This window comes from Lontra canadensis, unplaced genomic scaffold, assembly GCF_010015895.1.
Source record: "Lontra canadensis isolate GAN:19392208 unplaced genomic scaffold, GSC_riverotter_1.0 scaffold14, whole genome shotgun sequence".
In the NCBI taxonomy this organism is placed as follows: Eukaryota; Metazoa; Chordata; class Mammalia; order Carnivora; family Mustelidae; genus Lontra; species Lontra canadensis.
Window position 1 is genome coordinate 27,077,110 of NW_022631008.1, and position 26,025 is coordinate 27,103,134.

Sequence of the window (26,025 nt, forward strand, 5' to 3'; positions counted from 1 at the left end):
CTTCAAACCCTTCAGATTGTTTTTCAGAGTCCATAGTATCTCATTGTTCACCTCCCCTTCCAATTTCCCCCAACTCCCTTCTCCTAACTCCCCATGTCCTCCATGCTCCACAAATGTTATGCTCCACAAATAAGTGAAACCATATGATAATTGACTCTCTCTGCTTGATTTATTTCACTCAGCATTATCTCTTCCGGTCCCGTCCATGTTGCTACAAAAGTTGGGTATTCATCCTTTCTGATGGAGGCATAATACTCCGTAGTGTACATGAACCACATGTTCCTTATCCATTCGTCCGTTGAAGGGCATCTTGGTTCTTTCCGCAGTTTGGCAACTGTGGCCATTGCTGCTATAAACATTGGGGTACAGATGGCCCTTCTTTTCACTACATCACTACTATTTTTAATTTCTTGAGGAATCTCCACACTGGTCTTCAAAGAGGCTGCACCAACTTACATTCCCACCAACAGTGTAAGAGGGTTCCCCTTTCTCCACATCCCCTCCAAAACATATTGTTTCCTGTCTTGCTAATTTTGGCCATTCTAACCGGTGTAAGGTGATATCTCAATGTGGTTTTAATTTGAATCTCCCTGATGGCTAGTGATGATGAACATTTTTTCATGTGTCTGATAGCCATTTGTATGTCTACATTGGAGAAGTGTCTGTTCATATCTTCTGCCCATTTTTGATATGATTATCTGTTTTGTGTGTGTTGAGTTTGAGGAGTTCCTTATAGATCCTGGATATCAATCTTTTGTCTGTACTGTCATTTGCAAATATCTTCTCCCATTCTGTGGGTTGCCTCTTTGTTTTCTTGACAATTGAGGGGATTTTTAAAAGAGGTGAGGAAGTGGAGGTCAGAGAGTTAATTCAGTGTCATTTATAAAGTGCAGTTTTAAGCATTAAAACCCTCATTTATCATTTGTATAAGTCAATGTTGAAGTATCTCTGTGCATGCATTTTTAATCAAAGCATTCACAAAAAGATTTCTAGATCACATATCTGTGTATATGTATTTAGATTTGATTTTATTGTAGCATTTCCCAACTTCCTACCAAAGATTCCCAACATCCTACCAAATAATCACCATAATAGTACTATTCCTATCTTATGATTTGAGCAATAGAGACACATGATTATGTGTTAGAATTTGTCCATAGTTACTAAGGCAATCCAAAGCTACTGTTGGCCACTAGATTTAGAACAGTAATTAAAATAGTAATTAAAATGGCATCAAAGTAGGTATTATGTGCCGGATTATATAGAACATAACTGGAAATCCATGACCACATAATTTAGTACTTTCGTATTTAGTTTATTAAATTCTACTAGATATTTCAGGAGCATTTATGTTGAACCATACTAGATAGAGAATATTTCTTGGAGAGTGGAAAGTGTTAACATTTAGCTAAAAAAAATGAGACCCTCCTAAATAGGAAAGAATGACATTTCTGGCTAGAGTGAGGAGTCAAGTAAGGATATTTTATTTTTAAAATTTTTTAAATTTTTTAATTAACATATAATGTATTATTAGCCCCAGGGGTACAAGTCTGTGAATCGCCAGGTTTATACTTCACAGCACTCACCATAGCACATACCTTCCCCAATGTCCATAACCCAGCCACCCTCTCCCTACCCCTTTCCCCCCAGCAACCCTTTGTGAGGTTAAGAGTCTCTTATGGCTTGTCTCCCTCCTATCCCATCTTGTTTCATTTATTCCTTTAAGTAAGGATATTTTAATAAATAGTTTATAAATAATAAGCTTAATATAAACTACAGATGAAAAGACCTAACTGTGAAGTTACTGCTGCCATTTAGAGTTAAAGAACAATTATACTGTTTTGTATTTTATAAATTCTTTTACCTCATGATCACAAAATGTTTAATAAATAGGAACTCATTAAGGCATACCATTATTAGGAGGTAGTTATACATAAATAGTTCCATATTTTCAGATGGAGAAGGTGAAACAAGAGGTCAATCCAATAATACGATGTGAGTTGGTGGCAGGTGTAGACATAGAAATAGAATGTAGTTTCTCTTCACTGGCAAGTCTTTGCTTCATTGGCTTGGCTCCCTGTTCATCAGGGAATCTGCTTCTCCCTCTGTGCCCCCTCACCCTCTGCCCATGCTCTCTTTCTCAAATAAATAAATAAAATCTTTTAAAAAATTAGAAGTAAACACTTTCTTGTAAAAAACATTCAGACAGGAAAATCTGATTCAAGTTTCCCCCTTTGATTTAGAAAAACAAAATGCCAAACATAAACTTGCCAGATTTAATAATAAGATTTTAACCCAGAATCTAATTGGGGGCCCAGAATATCTTTTTAAAGAGCATAGAAACCTAAAATAACTTTTGATTTTTAATGCTTAAGGCACTTTATTATTATTATTTTTAATTATTTAATTATTTTTATTTTTAAAAAGATTTTTATTTATTTATTTGACAGAGATCACAAGTAGGCAGAGAGGCAGGCAGAGTGGGAGGAAGGGAGGCAGGCACCCCGCTGAGCAGTGAGCCCGATGCGGGGCTCGATCCCAGGATGCTGGGATCATGACCTGAGCTGAAGGCAGAGGCTTTAACACACTGAGTTACCCAGGCACCCCAGCACTTTATTATTTTTAAAATGTTTTGTTTGATTATTTCATTTCACATCATGAGATCTTCTTTTCTTTCACCAGCTTAGAAATTTGAGAAAGGCAAAACAGTGGAGATGAAGGCAAAGCCGATCTGTGGCTTAACTATACTGGAAATTCTGTTTTTATTGGTAATCTTCAGTATATGCCCTTCACTCAGACCATAGTCTAGAAGAATAATTTGTCTTTGTGTAAATGAGCTAATAGTTCCAAGCAGATCAAGTTACTAATGAGAGAGAGATTTTGTATTAATTTTTTAAATTCAAGTATAATTGATATATAATATCCTACTGGTTTCAGGTGTGCATTGTATTGATTGAATATTACTATGCATTATGAATGACCTCTACCATATGTCTTGTTACCATCTGTCACCATACAGTTATTATAATATTATTACCTATGCTGTGCATTACATCCCCATGGTTATATTATAACTGGAAGTTTGCACCTCTTAATGCCCCCTATACCTATATCACCCATTCTCCAACTCCTAACTTGTGCCCCACTCTGCAGTTAATAGTATGTTTCTCCTATCTATGAGTCTGTTTCTGTTTTGTTTGTTATTTTTTATTTAGGTTCCACATAAATTAAAATAATAGAATTATATTCTTTGTCTCTGTGACTTATTTCACTTGGCATAATACCCTCTAGGTCCATCTATGTTGCAAATGGTAAGATTCATTCTTTTCCATGGCTGAGTAATATTCTATGACATGTATGTATCCATTCATCTACTGATGGACACTTAGGTTGCTTCCATATCTTTTTTAAAATTTATTTATTTATATATATTTTTAAAAGATTTTATTTATTTGTCAGAGAGAGAGAGAGCTAGAGGGAGAGAGACAGAGCACAAGCAGGGAGAGCAGCAGGCAGAGGAAGAAGCAGGGAGTCCAATGTGGGACTTGATCCCAGGGCTCTGGGATCATGACTTGAGCCACCCAGCCATCCCTAGGTTGCTTCCATATCTTGACTATTGTAAATAATGTGCATTACATAGGGATGCATATATATCTCTTTGAATGTTTTTGTTTTCTTTGGATAAATACTTAGAAGTGAATTGCTAGATTGCATGATAGTTCTATTTAAAAAAAAATTTTTTTTGAGAAGCTTCCATACTGTTTTCCAGAGTGGCTGCACCAATTTATGTTCCCACCAATAGTGCACAAGGGTTCCCTTTTCTCCACATCCTTGCCAACATCTGTTATTTCTTATGTTGATGATTTTAGCAATTTTGACAGGTGTGAGATAATAACTCATTGTGGTTTTGATTTGCATTTCCTTGATTAGTGATGTTGACCATGTTTCATTGTCTGTCGACCATCTGTATATCTTCATTGGAAAATGTATATTCAAGTCCTTTGCCCATTTTTATTTTTATTTTTATTTTTTTTAAGATTTTATTCATTTATTTGACAGAGAGAGATCACAAGCAGGCAGAGGCAGGCAGAGAGAGAGGAGGAAGCAGGCTCCCTGATGAGCAGAGAGCCCGATGCGGAGCTCCATCCCAGGACCCTGGGAACATGACCTGAGCCGAAGGCAGAGGCTTAACCCACTGAGCCACACAGATGCTCCCCTTTGCCCACTTTTAAATTGTTTTTTTTTTTTTTTAATTTTTAAAAAGATTTTATTTATTTATTTGACAGAGGCACAGAGAGGGAAAAAACATAAGCAGGGGGAGTGGGAGAGGGAGAAGCAGGCCTCCCTCTCAGGGAGCCCAGTGTGGGGCTTGGTCCCAGGACCCTGGGATCATGACCTGAGCCAAAGGCAGACACTTAACAACTGAGCCTTTTAAAAAAATTTTAATGTGTATGAATTCTTTATATAGTTTGGATATTAACCCCTTAGTGGATGTATGATTTGCAAATATCTTGTTCCACTCAGCAGGGTGCCTTTCATTTTGTTGATGGTTTATTTTGGTGTGCAAAGGTTTTCAGTTCAATGTGATTTTATTTGTTTATTTTAGCTTTTGTTGCCTTGCCTGAGGAGACTGGTAAAAAAATATATATTGTTAAAACTAATGTCAAAGAATTTACTGCCTATGTTTTCTTCTAGGAGTTTTATGATTTCAGGTGTTATATTTGAATCTTAAATCTATTTAAACTTATTTTTGTTTGTGGTATAAGATAGTGGTCCAGTTTTATTCTTTCGTATGTAGCTGTTCGGTTTTCCCAACACCATTTATTGAAAAGATTGTCTTTCCCCTCTTGTATATTCTTACCTCCTTTGTCATAGATTAGTTGACCCTATGTGCATGAGTTTATTTCTGGGATTTCTATTCTATTCTATTGATCTATGTGCTTGTTTTTGTGCCAGTATCCCACTATTTTGATTACTATAGCTTTATAGTATTGTTTGAAATTAGGGAGATTTGTGCTTCTTTTTTCAAGATTGCTTGGTCTATTCAGGATCTTTTGTGGCACCATACAAATTTTAGGATTATTTGTTCTAGTTCTATGAAAAATGTCATTGGTATTTTGATGGGAGATTGCATTGAATCTGTAGTTTGCTTTTGGTAGTATTGTTATGTTAACAATATTACTTCTTCCCTTCCATGAACATGGAATATCTTTCCATTTATTTGTGTTGTAGAACTTATATTGGATTTTGTAAATGATGCCTTTTGTGAGTGGGGGAAAGTGTAATTGGTGGAAAATAAATTTCTCTTTTAAGGAATAAGTAACATAATAGTTGAGGACAAGGATGTCTATGCTCCCAAATTTCAATGTTTTTATATTTTAATTTCCTGACCTGATATATTTGTGATTAAATAAAAGTTATATTTATAAATATAAATATGTAAACATCCATTTAAATTGATTCCAATAAAGTGTTGGTATTGAGAAGTCACTAGAAGGAGTCATTGATGTCATCAATAGTAATAATAATGATAGTAACTACTAACATTTCATAAGAGTTTGCTGTGTGCCAGGCACTGTCTAAGTGGCTTGTTGGCATTAACTTTTAATCCTTTAAGTCTTAGTTATTCCTAAATCAATCCCTGTGAAAAATGTCAAACTTTAATCTGAAAATAAAGCATACCCTGTAAGGCTTAGAAATAATGTTATATAGACTATATATATAAAACAATCATATATAAAGTGAAACTTAAAAATAAACTGTATTGGGATGCCTAGGTGGCTCAGTTGGTTAAGGGTTCAGGTTGTCATCCCAGGGTCCTGGGATAGAGTCTGGCATCAGGCTTCTTGCTCAGCTGGGAGTCTGCTTCTCCCTCTGCCTTTCTCTCTCTCTCTATTTCCCTCCCCTTCTCTCTAACAAATAAATAAAATCTTTAAAAAAATAAACTGTATCATGTTTAAAAATTGTTATGTACATGTATACATATTTTTACAAGAATGGGATCATGATACATAAACTTAAAAAATAAACTATAGGGGTTCCTGGCTGATTCAGTTGGTAGAGCATGTGACTCTTGATCTCAGGCTTGTAAATTCAATCCCCATGTTGAGCCTAGAGCTTACTTAAAAAATAATTAAAGAGCAAATTTTATTTTTAGAACAGTTTTAGATTTATAGAAAAATTGCAAAGATAATAGAGTTCCCCTACCTCTTTACCCAGTTTCTCCTATTATTAACATCTTAATTTGTATTCTGCATTTGTTACAGTTAAAGAGCCAATATTAATAATTTATTTTATTTTATTCAAATTTCCATATTTTTTACCTAATGTCCTTTTTCTGTTCCAGGATCATGTCTAGGATGCCACATTTCATTTAGTCCTCTTGGATCTTTAGCTCCTCTTGGATCTGACAGTTTCTCAGACTTCCCTTATTTTTGATGACCTTAACAGTGTTAAGAAGTACTGGTCTGGTATTTTGTAGAATGTTCCTCAATTGGGACTTGTCTCATTTTTAAAAAAGGATTTTATTTATTTATTTGAGAGAGAGAGTGAGTGTGAGCATGAGCAGGAATAGGGGCAGAAGGAGAGGGAGAAGCAGACTCCTCGCTGAGAAGGGAGCTTGACATGGGGCTCTATCCCAGGACTCTGGGATGAGCTGAAGTCAGACTCTTAACCAACTGAGCCACCCAGGTCCCCCTAATTTTTTTTAAGAGAGAGAGAGGAAGAGAGAGAGCGCTCTCGTGCCTGAAGGAGCAGGGGAAGGGGCAGGGAGAGAATCTTAAGCAGGTTCCAAGCCCAGCACAGAGCCTGATCAGGCACTCAATCTCACAATCCTGAGATCACGATCTGAGCTGACATCAAGAGTTTGAGGCTTAATCAGCTGAGCCACCCAAGGGCCCTTGTCTAATTTTTTTTAACGATTAGACTGGGATTATGGGTTTTGAGAGGGAAGGCTTAATATACTTAATCATTTATTTTTAACAGTATTGACTCATGGATATTTATTTTATAATATGTGTTATAATCCATACCCTTTTTTATGATGTGCTTTCTTTGCTAAATAAAAAAGTGGATAACTTTCAAAGTCAACAGAGGTAAACAACACAACTTCTAGAGATCGTGTAGTAGGCATTTAATCAACCAGCCACTGACGCGTATCTTCGCTTCCACTTTTTCCTTATTTAACAATGCTGGTTTAACATCCTTGTGCATTCATTTTTGTGCACTCCTATGACTAATCTTTTCCTAACTCCATCCCCAAGACACATTGTATTTGAGCTATGACCCCTGTTCTTCAAGCACACCCTGCTTTCCACAGCTTAGGCAATTTTCTCTACCTAGAATGCTCTTCCCCTATCTTTGCCCACTCAAGTTCCCTGTTTGATTCTGGGCTCAGCTCCATGGCGACTTGCTGTAGAAGCTCTTCTGCTGTATTTTGAAGAGAATTTTATGGTTTCATCTCACTTCTCTTTGTTGTATATGTATTATAACACCATCCGAGCCTCCTATTCTATCCCAGGATTTCCTATTATTTTATTAACAGGTAGAGGAAGAAATACCATCAATCACACTTATACTCCACCGTAGTACAAAACAACTAGTCTATTTTGACTTTGAAGTGGAGAATCTGAGTAGGTGAGAAATTTAGAAGTGTGCTCAATATTGCACGGCTATTTTTCCTTTCTTTCACATACATTGCTGCTGGATGCTTCAGGGAGACAGAAGAGTTGAATATACGTGCTCATTTTTGTTTAAAGTGAAAACAACTGTGCTGCAGTTTAAAAGTAATGTTTTCCAGCTGTCTGTCAAAAATGTTATCTGCATCTAACAAAATGGACATCTTTAATGTGCCGGTATTTATAGGAAATTGTGTATGAAAGCAGGAGAAATGAAATAATTCAGTAAGTCCTCTTCTGACTGGTGGCATTACGTAGCTTATGTATTATAATTAGTAAGAAGAGGTGCATGCCAAAAAGCAAAACAAAAACAAAACAAAGACGCAATGTTAGTTTGGTTGTGAAGCTGTCAGTGAGCTAAGGCTAAAGAAGCTCCCGTGCTGCTGTGTGATGACACACCCAGCCTGTACCTAGGAGGAGTCGGGCCCCTTCCGTTAATACTTTGCGGCGAGGTAACCTACACATCTGTGACCCCCCACGGGGTAGGAGGAGGCCTTGCCGCAGGCGCGCGCGCAGAGACGGCCACCCGCGGGCACCTGGGTCTTGGCTCCTCCGGGCGGCTGGGCCCCGCCTCCGCTCTCCTGAAGCCCAATCATCTGGAGAATCCGGGGCACGTCCCGCTCCGGCCACGCCCCCAGCCGGCGGGGCGGGGGGCGTCTTTAAGAGCCCGCTGGCGGGCCGCGGTCGCAGTGGGGGGTGCGGGGCTGTGGACAAGAGGCCCGAGTCCTGAGGCTGTGAAGTGCTCGCTCTCCTCCGCCTTCCTCCTCGCGGCAGCCTCCGCGCCCTGCGCCGCGGGGTTCCACCGCCCTCGCCTCGGCCTCACCAGCCCGCCGGCTCGGCGCTCGGCAGCTCCTCCGCGAGCCCGCCGGCAACTCGCACCCCTCTCGCGCTCCCCTGGCGCCCGAGGGGGCCGCCTGGGGCCATGGTGCCCTTCCCCGAGGAGCCCGCTGTCGCGCGGGGGACGAGCGAGGCGCAGCCGCCGGGCCCTGCGCCCACCGTGGGGGTCGCTCCGCTGCCCGGCCCGGGACCCTCGGACGGCCCCGAGGCGTCGGTGGAGAAGGTGGAGGTAGAGCTGAGCGGGCCCGCGGGCGCTGAGCCCCCGCAGCCTCCCGAGGGTGGCTGGGGCTGGCTGGTGATGCTTGCCGCCATGTGGTGCAATGGGTCGGTGTTCGGCATCCAGAACGCCTGCGGGGTGCTCTTCGTGGCCATGCTGAAGACCTTCGGGTCCAAGGACGATGACAAGATGGTCTTCAAGACAGGTGAGGCGCGGAGCCCGCCGCGCCACCCGGGAGTGGGGGGAGAGCGGGCACGGGGCCCCAGAGCGCACCCCGCGAGTGGAGTGTGTGTCGGCGCCCGCGTGTGCGCCTGGGTGGGTGCCTGTGTGCGCGAGGGTGTGAGAGGTGGGTCTGTCCCGCTGCGAACGCAGCCTGCCGCTCCGGGGGCCCCGGGGTGCCTGGCTTTGTATTGAATCCAGATGTGGGGACGGTGTGTTTGGAAACAAGTCGCAGAACTTACTTGCCCAGATCTAAGAGTAGGGTTTAAGCGTCTTCGGTATACTTCCCTCTTAATTTTTGAAAACAAACAGCCTTTCAAACCCAGCAACATCTCACTGAGATTTTTACGGTCAAGATCTTATGTGGCCAAGACCGTTGGGTTTTCGTTCATCTGCCTCCAGGGCTGTCAAGAGGTGTGTTGTGTGTGTGTGTGTGTGTGGTGAGGGAGGCAGGGTTGGCGGGATTAAAGAGATTTATTCCAAGGTCACGGTGAGTTCCGAAGGGAGCCCTGGAAGAGTCACGGTTTCATGTTGGTTTTTTTTTTGGGGGGGGTGGGTGGTGCACTGTGTGCTAAATATAGAAAGCATAGGGGCAGCCAGATCAGGGACTGGGAGGAGGAAGGTGAGGGGTTGCCCTTTCCTGTTATGCTCTTTGTCGTATTTAACCATATATGAGACTGGATGAAAAAGCGCAGACTCAACATTTTTTCCCCTCCAGAGCGTTATTATGTGATCTCTTGACTGATAGGCAAAAAACAAGTCCAAGTGCCTTTGTATGAACTCTTCTACATACGTTATTTTATGGTAACTTGCGATGCAGGTGTTACCAACCCTATTTAGGTGAGCAAACTGAAGGTAGGGAAAAATAGTGTCTTGGTGAATAGCAGAATGGGGATAGAACACACATCTTATGACTTAAAGGGCTAAGTGATTTCCATTACTAAATAAGGCTCCTCCCTGCCATTGGGGAAACTTTATATGATTGATAGTCTTTTTTTTTTTTTTAACCTTAATATTCTGTTTTTACAGTGAATATTCCTTAGGTCTTTAGTGTACATGCAGGGAACATGCAAGACTGTTATAACAAATTCTAAGGCAGAGGTAATGTTAGGAGTTTTAAAACCTTATATAAATAGTGTTACTTGTATCATTCTGCAGCTTGCTTTTCTTCTACTCTGCATTGTTTGCAGTTTATCCACAGAACACCTCAATTGGGGTGATAGCTTAAATTCTTACGTTTTAACTCAAGGTTTTCCATTGTATGAATGTATATTATACTTTTACTAATGCATTCTCTCTTTAATAACCATTTAGATTACTTCCTGACTTAATAGCTGCAATGAATATACTTGTACATTGTCTCTTTGCATATGTGATAATATACCATATTTAACCCAGAATTTCTTTTCCTTAAATAGCTCTTAAACTACTGTGTTACACAGGTCACAGTGTTAGAAATGTAATGTCCTGTATTTATTTATTTTTAATGGAAGGCAGGTGTGATAAAGTTTAGCAGAATTGATATGCATATGCAGCACTGAGCAAAAATAATTTTTTTATATGAGCATTGGTCATCTGATAAGGAAAAGCTCAAGGAGGCAGAATTGATACTCAACATTTTAAAACTGGTTTCTTCAGCATTTAGCATATTCTTGCCTGGGTTTGCAGATTTTTAATGCAGTTGAAACAACAAGACAACAGTCTTTTGTTTACCAGTGTTCTTGCAAACTCAGGTGAGTAGTTCATTTGCTATCTGTGGGTTTTTTCTCGTATCTTCATTTTATGAGAGTGACTGTGTGAGTGAGTGAGCAACTGCTGGGGAAAGACGGTAGTTTTGCCGGGGATCTGAGTTTTAACAGGGTTGAAGCCTCTACCTACTTTTCACAACCCCAGAGTTCCTGCTGGCGACAGTATCCCAGTACTGGCCAGGTGAGGGTGAGGGAGGGGACAGGAACCTGTTCTCTTGAATTTTTGGAATTCCACTTTGTCATGTTTGTGTATGTGTGGGTGTATATTGTATAGTAACACAGGTAAGCCAGTTAAATACTGAAGATCTTTGTGTTTATCTGCACGACTGTGGTGTATGGCTGTGCCCTTGCACAAAGGTGCCCACCCAGAGCACAGTCCTATGGTGACTGGGAATCAGCCTGTGCTCTGGGTGCCCGCCGGTGTACTTGTCATGGTTCTGTATAACACAGAAGCTAGATTGAACAGTGACTTTTACTTGGATGCTATGCTATACAGAGCTGACAATTGAAAAATTTTAAGGTCTAAGGAAGAAAAAAGATTTAACCTCATCTGTAGAAAAAAAAATGATAACATGATTTTCTTTAAGCCGGTTAATACTGAGACCTGTCCCCCCATCCCCAGCACACACACGTGTTTCATAAAGTCCATCCTTCACAGCAGACACTGAAGTGTTTGAGAAAACCTGAAGTCTGCCTGTTCAGGCTTTTTCATTTTGATATTCCGATGCTGAGTCATCCGTGATTAAACATATGCAGGCTTCAAGTACAGTGCCCAAAATATCTGAATTGTTTGAGGCTTTTATTTTTCAAAAAGTTTTGGTCCATTATCTGTTACCTTATTCACTATTGGTAATCCCAGCATTAGCGACCACTTAATTTTGTTTTCCTGTTTTCATCGGCTTCTTCCTGGTGATGAGCCCAAGGATGCATAGGAAAGTAGTGGTGGAAAGTGAATCTAGGTTTCTAAATGATGGCTCACTCTTCTTGAGAACTAACTATGTGCCAGGCCCAGTGCAAAGCACCTCCAGGCATTCCTATTTAAACTTTACTGCAACTCCATGATACAGGGTTAATTTAATATCTTTGCATATGTGGAAACTCCGGCTTACAGAGTAAGCAGTGGAGCCAGGATTCGACCTCGGGTTTATCTGACTCCAGAAACTGGGTTTTTAATGTTTGATCCTTTGCACTGGCATGATAACATTCTGTTAATCCAGCTTTGTTTATTTTGTTGATTTAATTCAAGCATTAGGAATTGAGTACCATACCAGGAATTCTAGGGTTAGAAAAGAAAAGAAGTCTGAAAGACAAGGGTCCCTGTTTCTTGGTCTTCCTTTGCTGTCAATAAAGTATTGCCAATTGTTAATGTCTCATTGAAATAGGTTTTTGTAGAGGGAGTTCCAGTGAGAAACAAGATAATTTCAAATGGCATTCAGCAGAAGTATGGGGTTTCTTTTGAAGAACCACATTCCTTTAGACTGATCCATGGTAGGATGTTTCCAGACAGAACTGGAAAGGAGACTTTCTCAGGCTTACTTCTTTCAGGGCTATCTTTTTTAGTTTGAGAGAGTGCGCAAGAGAGAGCTCACAGGGGGAGAGGGAGAAGTGGACTCCCCACTGAGTGGAGAACCTGATGCAGGGCTCCATCCCAGCGTGCCGGAATGGTGACCTCTGTGAAGGCCGAGGCTTAACTGACTGAGCCACCCAGGCGGCCCTCTTCAGGGCTATCTTAACTCTTCCAATGCAACTGATGATCTACCCAAAACTTCTCAGGAAAGTCCCTGAAGAAATTCATTCACACTAAGATATAGGTTAATTTATGCACCTTCATGTTACTCCTTATTCATTCTACAAAAGTTTACCAAGTTTCTGACACTCTCTGTGGTGGGCACTGGAGATGGTAACTGAGAGAAACAAGGTCAGCAGTTCCCAAGGATTTTTTTGATCTTCTGTGGGATACAAATGAGTAGACAGAATATTTCCCTGAGGCCTTTGCAATTTAGCAGGACTAAATCTCATTTTAAAAAGCTGAAATTCTAAGGAAATTCCTGTGAACGGTGGGGGCTGGGAAGGCATTTGATGTTTGATAGCCTCTTTCTCTATGGTAATAAATCTTACTTCGTGAATTTAGGACTCTGGAAAAGGGAAGCAAGCTGAGCTACAAGTTAGGCAGGAGAATGAGTGAAAAATGTTGAGTGCCTCACAGCCCCACTATGTTATCCTCGCTGCCAGAGACGGGATGCTCAGAACTGTGCCTCACAGTTCCTCTGCATCAGAGGGTGTAGACAGAACTGGAGCTGTCTCTTTTCAGTTAATCTTTTACCTGTTCACATGTGTACAGGTAAATCAGATGCTTCTTTAACCGGAGTGGTATTTTCCCTTAGAAATCACAAGTGTGCTGGATATTGGAAAGCACATACTTAGTTCCTTCATTGAACTGATAAAGAATTAAGAGTTCTTTTATCTTCAGATACAGCGCTGTGGACGCTCTGGGATCTTATTAGGGTATTAATCTAGTTTACTTATCTGCTTTCTTCCTGGAGAAAGAAATAGTTTAATGGTATATTCACTTTTAAAATATGTTTATTTAAAACAAGTATGTTTTCAGAATCAGTGTTTAGGGTAGTTAATGATATCCTTTTGAAGATACTATGTCTTTGTGGTCCAGAGGCTTGGTCAAGTAGACTCTTGCTTCTTTCAGTAATTTCCAAATTGTGTTCTTTAATAGCCTTTCTTTAAAGTGGAGATCTGTGGTTAAAGACGTTTGGGAAATACTGCATGTTATCCTCCCTTCTTGGGTATTTAAAGTACAAATCAAGGTATTAAAATTCGGTAGTTTTAAAGAAAAGCAGATTATCAAAACAGTCCCCAAAGGGAGGCTCTCTGGCTACGATCTTTAATGCTACTCTGCCCTCCCATATGGCGGTGGATTGCTCTTCAGAGAGTTACAATCACGATGTAAGATTTTCAGTAACATTTAGGGAGCAGTGCATCTTGTAACATCTCTCAATATAGTCCTACTGGCACCTTTGAAACTTCAAGTCAGTTCGTGCTCTTGAAGGTTTTAAAAAAAAAAAAAAAGTTTTCACATTTACAGTTATGCTGATATTTACATGCTATAGTTTTTTGCTACACCTAAACTTATAGGAGGTTGATTATAGTTCAGAACCGAACTGCTCGGTCTGGCCTTTGTGCTAAGGGTCCCTTTATGTGGGGAGAGGGGGGTGGGTGGAGAGCCGCCTGGATAACTAATTATTTCTATATCCTAGGATGGTTTTTAGTCATGGTGTTTTGTTGAGCTGGTTATGGTGAATGAATGATCTGGTTCATGGTCTAATACATCTTTGACTCTAAGAAAATGTCTGTTATTTGCACTGGAAGAGGCTGAAAAACCAGGATAACTCACTTATGGCTGTTGTGCTTGAATCTCCTCCGTTCTTTTCCATCTTAAAACATCCAGTCTTATATTCCATGTAAATTCGCCTAGACTGCCTGTTACAGTAGGGTCATTAGATCACAAAAGTGGTTTCAGGATTTTGGAATAAATAAAGAAATGAGTATGGTGTGAGCATTTTGTACTTCATTTCCAGAATGTTTCTGAATTCAGAGCAAGATGGAACAGTGTGAGTAGGATATAATGAATTTTAATCAAATGCAATAATGAGTATTCCTCTGGTTTATCATGGAACTTTTATCAATAAAATTAACTTGCTCAAAGAACAAAATCAGTCAAAAATAAAAGCATACCAGAACTACTTCAGGAGGGGTTTTGAGGTATCTTTTAGGATAAATTGTACTCTGAACTCCTGTTGTGATTTGTTGTTTCTTTTTGTACGGGTTCTTGTCGAATCCATATTGCAGTTCCTTGAGGCTTCATCCTAGGCCAAGTACTTGGCTTCACTTTTCTTACCTTTCTTGGGTGTCCCACACACCCCATTTTTCCAGCCACTCTGCTGGGCTTGTTATTTCCAAATTTCTTCTGTGTTCATGACCCATGTTTATTGGATCTGGACAGTTCCATTTGGATACACAGGTATCTCATAATCAAAATGAATAAAAATAAAAATAGCATTTTTTAGCCAACCCACACAATCCTCTTCTGCCACCAAAAACAGTAGCCACTTGCAAATAAACCTGTCCTTTCTTCTGAATTCTCTCAGTGTGTGACACCTCTGGTTGAATTCATCTTAATTTATTTCTCCCTTTTCCTAATTTTGTTAAATTAGACAAAGTCCTTTTTACATTTATCTCCTTAATGCCTCATAAATCAATCCCCTTTCTTTCCTTTAGTGCTGTCTTAATTCATGCCTTCATTAATGCCTCAATTATTGTCATAATGCTTTAACTGATCTCCCTGTTCTCAGTTATACACTTGAGTGATTTCTCTAAAACATAGGATTATATCCTGTTTAGAGGGAGCAGTGATACTCATTACTGTATACACTAGAGGCCTTCAAGTTCTGGTCCTTTCCTGACCCATTAGCATTGCCTCTCACCTCTGTATCTTGTTCTTTGTGCTCTGGCCAAGCCGAAAGCCTTGTACTTTTCAGAACTTACCCCGCTATCTCTTGCCTCTCACCTTTAGTGTGCCACTCCTCTCTTCAGTGTGGTTGTTAATCCTTGGTAAGAGTCTGATGAAATTGTTGGCCATTTTAGTCTTTTTCTCACAGCCATGGGACAAAGCAGTGATTTTATACAACTGTTGTTACATTTTTGATGCACTTGGAACATTGGGGGGGTGGCACGAATTCAAATGAGTTACGAGTTATGATTAAAGTGGAAGACAGAGGGGTGCCTGGCTGGCTCAGTCAGTCAGAGGGGTGCCTGGCTGGCTCATCAAGCATGTGACTCTTGATCTCTGGTGGTGAGGTTGATCCCCATGTTGGAGTTAGAGATTACTTAAACAAAACAAAGCAAAAATACCCCCCCCAAAACAAGAAACAAAAACAAACTTGAAAGTGGAAGACAGAGAACCTAATTGCAACCTATTCTAATTTACCATTCTGTGAATGGCATTTTTTTTTTAAGATTTATTTATTTATTTATTTGACAGAGACAGAGGGAGAGGGAACACAGCAGGGGGAGTGGGAGAGAGAGAAGCAGGCTTCCTGCAAATCAGGGAGGCAGATGTGGGTCTGGATCCTAGGACTGTGGGATCATGACCTGAGCCTAAGGCAGATGGTTAACGACTGAGCCACCCAGGTGCCCCTCTGAATGGCATTTTAAAGGTAATTTATATTTAAATGATAATTTGCATAGTCCTTTATCATAAATAGCTTTCATATGCATTCATACATATTCATACATTGTTTTTTAGAGTAGTCTTGTAGTGTGCTGTTACCTCCATTTATAGATAACAAAGTTAGAACTTGTACAGTTTAGGGTTGTGGCACATAATATCACTCTATACATCTATTATGTTGAATTTAAGAGCGTCTTTTCAGCTGGGTAAAAATTTGTACTTGTGTTAAAGTTGTCCTGAACTGTAGAACCCTGCCTTTTTTTTCTTCTCCCTTGAAACTATTTTCTGCATATTAACCTAAATATTCTCTAGAACCTTAATAATATCTTTTACCCAAGTTACTAGAAATCCTGGGAAGTTGCTTTTGGAATAGAATTCTATTTAGAGTTATTACAGTCCAATTAGCAATCTGATCTCATATTCATATTAAACAAACAAACCTTAACAAAAACAAACTCCCAAACACTCCTTGAGCAGTTGGCTCACCACAGCTCTGAGCACCAGCCTAGCGTGGTGCCACTCACGAACCGTGGTGTTTTTCTTGGCCGTGATTCCGAATGAGCAATTCCAGCACTCCTGAGGAGCTGTGCAAACCCACCACAAAAGAGGCAGCCCCTCTGAGCCTGGAGTGATGGAGGGAAGCAGTGCTTTCACACGTACATGTACCAAATGTGTGTGAGCATACTTTTCTTTGCTAAGGTATCTTCAGTAACAGCAGAAATAACTCCCCACCTCGCATATAGGACCTAGTGCTAAAGGAGCAGAGGAAATGACATGCCTTATTTCCAAGTTGAAGTCTTTTTTTTCATTTTTCTTTTTAGTTATGGGGATACATGTGAAGTAATACACATGGACCAAAGCTGGGTTTCTGCTTAAATTAAGTCTGGAGAGGTGTATGGGTCTGAGAAGGCAGCATAGTTTCCCTCCACTGGGAGGAGCATCTCAGAAGTTCCAGAGAGGTCATTTAGTTTTTTGTTTTTTGTTTTTTTAAGATTTTATTTATGTATTTGACAGACAGAGTTCACAAGTAGGCAGAGAGGCAGGCAGAGAGAGAGGGGGAAGCAGGCTCCCTGCTGAACAGAGAGCCCAACGAAGGGCTCGATCCCAGGACCCTGGGATCATGACCTGAGCTGAAGGCAGATGCCCAACTGACTGAGCCACCCAGGTGCTCCAAGGCACATTTAGTTTAAAAAAGCATAGTCAAGATTCTAATTTTGTATTTAAAAAACAAAATAATCCTGATTATTTTCATTATGCAACTAAAAGGAAAGTGGCAAAATCTTGGCTGGTGGATAAATACAGAAACATACCTTTATCTTCTGAATATTAGGGTTCTCACTTGAAGGGTTAGGTACCCTTGGAGGTGTGCATTAAAGTTTTCAAGGATTATGAGACCTCTGTGTTTATCAAGAGGGAACAAAGTTGATCAGAAATGCTGCTCTCCCATAGGAAGGAGAATCACTGACTAGAGCTTATGCATCGGTCTGTTGTTCAGTTATTACTTTTTTTTTTTTTTTGCTAAAGACTAAATTGCATCAACGGTGTTCTGTATGCATTCAGAGAGTCAAAATTTATTCTTGTGACCGACTTAGACTGAATCCAAAACCAATTCTGAGCTATGCTTTATAAAAGCAGAAAACCACTACTCATTTAAATGGAGATATTTCTTGACTCTTCTGAGTAGATTGGTTTTAATGCCGAAGTCTGGTGACTTTTTAATAGTAAAAATCTTTTCATCTTGGTTAATTATCCTTTTTATTAGTTTTGACTTCATGTTCCAGTTTTCAAATGACAGCATCTCAAAGGATACACATTTGTCAATAGTTGTCTAAACAATGACATTCCACAAAGTTAATTGATGTTTTAGTGCAAATGGGGGCAGAACGTTGCCATTGTTCTATACTAATGTAACACTCAAATTCTGGCAGCAATACCCCCAACACCATAGTTACCCTGAGTGCCATGTTTTTAGATTGCTTACTTTCTGTTGGTTTATCTGTGGCTTCTAAGTTTTCCATGTTGAACGGGTGTTACTTTTATAATAAAAAAATTAATTTTAAAAATAATTCATGGTTAGCATTAGAAATATTAACTTTCATGACTATAATAGTAAACTTGCCCTAAGAATAAGTTGTTTTGGAGGAATAAATGATAGATGTATGGAGTTTTAGCTGTGCGTGTTAGATTTTTGTCTCTTTCTACTCAGAACAATGTTAATTATGGAATAGGTTGCAAATGGAAAGCCAAGGAATACCAAACTAACTCTTTTACTTTAAATTTATAACAGATACTTACACAGAAATGTTCTTGCATATGTATAGATGTCATTAGTACAGATCCACAGTCTCTTATCTGACACTCTTGGGGCCATATATCTTTGGGGTTCAGTTTTTTTGGACTTTAAAAAAGTAAACTGTTACATATATCTCAATTTTTTAACACTGTACAGGGGAATCTGAGGCGGCACCCTGTAATCAAATACATTGATATTTCTGCAGCAAAATCTATGGGTATTCAGAGCAAGTGGACAAATAAAGACCATAAATAGTCTCATGTCAGTTCAGATTATATTTTGCTTCCAAGTGAGTGTTGATACTATCTTACAAAAAACTTTTGTTTTCCGTTTCTCAGTGAACATTCTTAAGGTACATTTTTCTACAGCACATAGTATACCTACTGCAGGTTTTCAGTAAGTGTGGCCTTCTGCCATACTGCTCTATCCTAGATTACTAACCAGGCCTCCTTTGCTGGATGTTTGAATTGCAGGCAGTGTTATGCAATATAAGTATCCTATCTGTATATATCTTTGAACAAAGAAATTGTTTTTTTTCTCCCTTGGATTGCTTCCTTGGGGTACATGTCCAAAAGTGAGATTACTGGTTCAAAGGGTATGAACAATTTTATAACACTTGTTACACATTGCCAGGTTGTTCTTTAGAAAACTTAAAGCAGTTTACTGTGCGCCAGCAATATGTTGGCTTCCTGAACACCCTAACAATGTTAAGTTTTATTTTTGTTAATATTTGCTAATTTGATAAGTGTCAATGCTATTTTTAAAAAATTAACTTTAAATTATATTTTGTCGCTTTTAGGGCTATGTGTTTTCCCAGGTTTTGAGCCCTTTAAAAGCAGCAAAATGACCTGAGTGGCCTGACAATTGCATCTGGAAATACAAGAGGACACACCAGTGAATATGTTAGAGTAAATTTGTTACCACAAGTGGGAATACCAGGAAGGCCTGAGAGTTTACTTGTTTTTAGATTCTCACCTGCCACACCTAGCAGGTGGGGCACACCCTTGTTCCCATTCCTCTGCTCTTAGCACAGGTGTTGATCAAGGCCTTCTTTTGGGGTTAAAAGTGGGAATGGAAATGAACCATCTGGAGACTCAGCTAGAAGGACTTCCTGACTCTTCAGGGTGACTCCTCATCCTTCAGAGGATCAAGTCTGCAAGAGCAGCCCTGTTTCATTCTGTGTGCTGTCGTCGTCGTCCTCTTCCTCCTCCAGACCAGCCAGTTCAGTTGAAAATAGCTTTAATTAATTAATTTGGGTGTACATGTACTTAAGAATGTTTTCCTTTTATTTATTTTAAAAAATTTTCATTTAATAAATTTTCATTTATTGGGCACAAACTATGTAGTAGGGTCGTGCAGGAAATGAATAAATTTGATGTATTCCATACACATGAGAGATTATGAGAGGAGGCAAAAACGTAAATAACTCTAAAGCAATATGCTATACATGTTAAATGCAGTATGAGTAAAATAGAGGATTTTAGAGGAAGGCAAAATGACTCCTGAGCTGATCAGGCAAGGTTGCATGGAGATAGAGCTTTTGAGTTTGGCTTTAAAGTATCCGTAGACTCGATTTCAGATTTCTCAGGAAGAGGTATTTCAGGTAGAATATGAGGCCCAGGCAAGGGCTAGGAAGGCAGCCTACTAATGGATGTTTTACTGTGCTTTATTCTATATTGTAACTTGTTTTATCTACCCAATAATTATGTGATAAAACTGCTATAATGATTGTCATGTTTTAGATAGGCAGCTAAGGCTAGTGAGCAGTGGGGGCTGGGTTTGTATCAGGACCCACTGGACTCTTTATGCCTGAGTACACACTGGACTTATTAAGTGAATGCAAGGGGTTTGGTTTGCCTATAGCCAGGATATGTGTGTAAGGAAAGTCACAGAAGGGAAGGCTGGAAAGGAATGGTGGAGCTAGGGAATGGAAGGTTTGTATGGTGAGTTAAGAAGTTTGGATGTGGGGCGCCTGGGTGGCTCAGTGGGTTAAAGCCTCTGCCTTCAGCTCAGGTCATGATCCCAGGGTCCTGGGATCGAGCCCCACGTCGGGCTCTCTGCTCAGCGGGGAGCCTGCTTCCCTTCCTCTCTCTGCCTGCCTCTCTGCCTACCTGTGATCTGTCTGTCAAATAAATAAATAAAATCTAAAAAAAAAAAAAAGTTTGGATGTGATTTAATAGAGAGGCAATGGGGAGATGTTGAAGGGGTCTGAAGTAGTGCCTTAAAAAGATATGACTGGGTTGCAGAGGGAAAGAAAGGGTGAGCTCCAATTATAAAGTTGTTGGGTGAGGTTTGAGGCACAGTAGTTGAAATGGGAAAGAAGGGACAGATGTGAAACACTTTAAAGGACTGCCTGAGGAAATTTTAGTAAATGTAGGGTGTGGACAGTGACGTGGAAGCAGAGATGATGCCTGCATCTCGAATCTGCATTTAAGACTTTTTGAACTGGGAGCCCTACATTTTCATTCCATTTTCAGGCCATGATCCCAGGGTCCTGGATTCGAGTCCTGTATCGGGCTCCCGGCTGGGCAGGGAGCCTGCTTTTCCCTCTACCTGCTTCTCCCATTGCCTGTACTCTTTCTCTGTCTCTCTGTCTCTCTGACAAATAAATAAATTCTTTTAAAAAAAATAAAAAAAAAAGAACAAAACTTCATTGCTTTGAAAATTCTAGCATTTAGAGTTCTCTTATTCAGATCTGCAACTTCCCAAAGGTCAGAATTGTATTTTCAAGATGCTGTAGACCAAGAGACTATGAGAATAGCTTAGAATAGTTCTAATCAATTTATGTATTTCAAATTTAAGTATAAAGTATTGACAGTGGTGGAAAACCCGTTCAACAGGCAGATGTTATCTTGTAGATCTGTCTTCACAGCTACTGAGTCAGCTACTTCATTTACAATTCATGATGAAAACAGCTCTTTTCAACATAGGCTTGCTTTTTAAAAAATTGTCTAGGGAAACTAGGAAACTAGTATAAATGAATTTAAGTTCTCTGACTAGGTTAGTAGGGTCGAATATTGCACAGTTTGTTAAGAAACAGGACGGACTCTTGCAATTCTGTCACACTAGACATCTGAGGTTTGGCACGGGGAGGAGGAGGTGTCCTCCTGTGCTCGCTGGCCAGGAATGGAGTTGGGCCTCATTCGGGTAATAACTGGCCGTCCAGCTACACCCAGGTATATTTTGCCTTCATCTTGTGTCACATAGCACAGCAGCAAGACTCCAGCAAGATAATAGAAGGTCAGCGTACTTTCGGATGCGTCCAGTGCCGCCGATAGGTCAAACAGTATTGTCATTGAGCATCTGGCACGGAGCCCACACGTGGGCGTGTGTGTTGACTCACGTGCTCTGCTGTAATCTCTCAGAACTCGGGTCCTGAATTGCTCTCTTGTGATTCAAGCCCAGCTGAAGGTGTTGGAAGTGCAGTGACCCTGGTGGAAGAACCTGTAAGCACAGGGGGCGGATGAAAGGGAACGGATAGTTGTGTAAGAAGAGGCTATCTGCCTTTTTGGGTAAGACACTCTTACCTTTCCAGTAACTTCTGTTTTTAATGTCATTTGGCTTCATTTACAAGGTCTGTATTAAAGCGCATGTCTGCGTGGAAGCAGTCTTGTGACCGTGCTTGTCTCCTGTTGTGCTCCCGGGGATGAACTGAAATACGGCTTTGCTGACAAGTACATTTGGTATCTAGTGGTTATGCAGAGGGGAGGAAAAGGGAAGTCCGGCGAAAGCACTTTTCCCCCACAGTTTGATAAACAGAAGCCATGTAGTCTTGTAAATCCCATGGCAACACACCAGGCAGAAAAAAGACTTGCTAATAGCAAAGGTCAGGATTCACAAAAGAGCAATGTAGGTTTTTGGTATTGACTTCAAAACACAGTTTTCTGTAACTTCGCGTTCATTTGTTACATGTATGCGGTTATAGTTTTGTATATATGGTAGTTGCTTTTTGTAACTTTGACCAGGAAATAGATGAGTCACCTAAATCAAAAGGCAGACCATTATTCTTTTGGGAAAAAAAATGTAGTAAAAGTAATGCTTGATCCAATTAATCAGTCTTCTTCCTCTAATTCATCATGATAACTTCAGGTGTCTGGTGGCAACTGAGAATGGGTTATGGAAAAATGTCAAGCCATTGTAATCCCCATTATTTATGGTCACTTAAGAGGATAAATTAATCATTGGTCACTAATCTTTGGATAATTACTCTATTTAGTTGGAAATATCCTTAATTTTTTGGAAAGCAAGTCAGTGAGTTAGTAGAACTGTCAAAATTGATCAGCTTTTTAAAGCCTAATAATAAGTGAATGGAAGCTAGTTGCCTGCAACCCTTTCTCTCCTGCACTGTAGAATGATCATTCTAAAACTCTGGACAGTGAAAATGGAACAACAGGAAAATATATTAATATACTACCTTATGGTTTCGGGTGGGCATTCAGAGCCTGTTAGTTGAGGATTAACATAGTTGCCATAACAGGTAAAGTCTTGTGACCTGTGTATTTGGTTTTCGTTATTAGAATTAGGTAAGTTAATTACATTATAACATTGGCTTGGATATAGGTTGTTAGGAAGTGAGTCTTTTAGGGACAGCAATTCCGTTTACTTGTGCATTGAATAAATATTTTGAAGGAGTCAGCTTGTTTAAGTATTGTATTAGATGTTAGGGATGGGGATGGGAATAAAAAAAGCTATACATTTCAGTCCCAAAGGAATAAAAAAAAAGGGAGGAGGAAGTCTTAGCCTTCTGTTTTTAGCATGGGTACAGTGCCTCAAATGCAGACTGGTATTCACTTTCTGGAGTTTGAGGTCATCATTCTTGAGGTTCCCAAAGAATCTTTAAGAGTAAGTGAGGTTGTTATGCAGATGGAATCAGCCATATTACTTATTTATCACAATCAAAATAATGCCATTTTGATGATAAAATTCACCTGCATTTGTTACAAATTGTTGTTTTTATAAGGTTTCTGGAAACAAAACAGAATTTTGTTAAGTGTTGTTTCCAGTCACTAGAGAAGGATTTGTGTCATTAATGAGAAACCTAAGACTATATGTGGGACTGACTGACTAGAACCAAAATATAAGTTAGGACTTTAGAAAACAATTGCAGGTTTAGAAATCTTAACTAGGACACATTTTAGAAGGCTCATTTAAAAAAAAAAAAAAAAGATTTATTTATTTTAGAGAGTGTGAGAGCATGGGAAAGGGGCAAAGAGAGAGAGAGAAAATCTCAAGCAGACTCTTCGGTGAGCACAGAACCCAAAGTGGGGCTCAGTCTCACGACCCTGAGATCATTACCTGAACCAAAATCAAGAGTCAGATGCTTAACCTACTGAGCCACACAGGTGCCCTGGCTCAGTTAATTTTTAAAATCCAACTTTATTGAGGGATAATTTAATATAAAATTTAGCAATCTTTAAGAAAGATTTTATTTATTTATTTGACAGAGAGACACAGCGAGAGAGGGAACACAAGCAGGGGGAGGGACAAAGGGAGAAGCAGACTCCCCGCTGAGCAGAGAGCCCAATGTGGGGCTGAATTCCAGGACTGGGATCATGACCTGAGGTGAAGGCAGACTGTTAATGACTGAGCCCTAAATTCAGCAATTTTAAGGCTAGAATTTGATGAGTTCTGACAAATGCATACAGTCATGAACCACCATCACAATCACGATCAAGCCTATCCCTCACCCCCAAGATGTTCTCTTGTGTCTCTTTCCAGTCAGTCTTCTCTTTTACCCTGGCCCCTGGCCACTGCTGATGGTGCTTTCTGTCACTATGGTGTTGCCTGCACTAAAATTTTGTATAAACAAACTCCTACAGTATTGTTTCTTTGTCTCTAGTGCTCACTCAGCGTGATGGTTTTGAAGATTCACCCGTGTTGTTGCATATATTAGTAGTTCATTTCTTTTTATTGCTGTGTAGTATTCCTTTGTATGCCTATACTACAATTTTTTATCCATTCACATCTTTTTAAAAAAGATTTTATTTATTTATTTGGGTGGGAGGGAGGGAGAGAGAGAGAGAGCAAGCACAAGCAGGGGGAGCAGCAGGCAGAGGGAGAAGCAGGCTCTCTGCTGAGCAGGGAATGGGATGCAGACTCAATCTCAGGACCCTGAGATCATGACCCAAGTGTAAGGCAGATACTTAAATGACTGAGCCACCCAGGTGTCCCTCCACTCACATCTCGATGGATATTTGGGTTGTTTCTAGTTTTTGCCTGTTATGAATAGTGCTGTTTTGAATATTTATGTGTAGTTACCTATGTTTTCATGTCTCCTGTGCACCTTATTTTTTTTAAGATTTTTTTTTTTTTAATTTATTTGACGGACAGATCACAAGTAGGCAGAGAGGCAGGCAGAGAGAGACAGGAGGAGGAGGCAGACTCCCTGCTGAGCAGGGATTCCCAGGACACTGAGATCATGACCTGAGCCGAAGGCAGAGGCTTTAACCACTGAGCCACCCAGGTGCCCCTGTGCACCTTATTTTAATTTAAAACTTGTTCTGTATACTTATCTGTACTTTTAAATTTCACAAGAGGATGATATTTATTTTATTATTTTAATTAAAAGAAATTGTGATTGAAGGAGGAGGTGAAACAGTGAGTGGAGGACTCTGGAAAGACTAATTTTTCACTTGGGTAATTGGGTGAATGGTGGTATTCCCAATCAAGAGAGTCAAATATGGCTGAAATTTACTTTCTTTTTTTTTTTTTTAAAGATTTATTTATTTTTTAGAGAGCGAGTAAGTGATTGTGAGTGGGTGTGCCAGAGCAGGGGAAGAGCAGAGGGAGAGAGAGAAGCAGACTCCCTGCTGAGCGTGCCCAACCAGGACTCCATCCCAGACCCTGAGATCATAACCTGAGCCAAAATCAGGAGTTGGATGCTTAACTGACTGAGCCACCAAAGCACCCCTGAAATTTCCTATTTTTGAGAAAGACTGAAGAGGGCCTATTGAAATGAGTCTTGGGAAATCACTGATGACTTGGCATGGGTGGAGGTGAATGGAGCTTGATTAGTTTGTGGAGCAGTGAATGGGGAGTAGAGAAGGGGGTGCGGGGTAAGAAGTGATAAGAGGAGAAATAGGGTGGTAGCTAGAGGAGGATTAGTTAGCATCAGGGGAGGTTAATAATTAACTTTACAAAGGATGGGAGTAGCTTGAGAAGAGGGATCCCGCAGAGAGGGAGATGAAGTTAACGAGGGCTAATGAGTAGAAGAAGGGTCCTGAGCAAGTCAGTTAAGGAATCCAAGCATTGATGGTGGTGGTGGTTGGGGGTTTGGCAGGGGTGCCACCGATTCAGGGCCTGGAGAGAAGACAGTAAAAACAGGAGCAGATGGAGGTAGGATTGCTGAGGATCAGGAAGCTGAGGGGGTATTTGTTTTCTCTGGGAAGTTATTTGTTAAGTGTCACCTGTTGCGGTAGAGGAGCAGATCTGAAGAGAGTGGCAGAGGTTTGGGAGCTGAGTAGTGAGAAGAAAAAGGAATGATAACAGCTCTGAGAACTCAGCCAAGATTGGAAAAAGTGAATTTGTGGTGAAGCTGGTTTCTGAGATTGTGGCTTTTTTTCCACCCCACCCCACCCCCAACCCCGACTGGCTCTGCAGCCTGATAAGTGCCCAGGGAAGGTGAACTGAACAATTGATACAAAGTCAGAGAAGGATCAAAGCAAAGTAATTTTACATTTTTTGTTCTGTTTTCAGCTCTATGCTGTGTGGCTCCCTCTTCTCTTTACCTTTTATACGCCTCATGTTTTTGGTGAAGTTGACTAAACATTTAACAACCAAATATAGTTTTTTAA

The 26,025-nt window shown here is 40.2% G+C and overlaps 1 protein-coding gene across 2 annotated transcripts in view; it reads left to right on the forward strand.

The window, feature by feature from the left end:
* Positions 1–8,471: 8,471 nt before the first annotated feature.
* SLC16A10 (solute carrier family 16 member 10) overlaps positions 8,472–26,025 on the forward strand; it is a 116,414-nt gene continuing 98,860 nt past the window's right edge. For both annotated transcript variants that reach the window (XM_032858325.1, XM_032858327.1), the window contains exon 1: positions 8,472–8,935. In XM_032858325.1, coding sequence (XP_032714216.1) covers positions 8,599–8,935 — 337 coding nt within the window. In that variant the 5' untranslated portion in view covers positions 8,472–8,598. The remainder of the gene's footprint in view (positions 8,936–26,025) is intronic.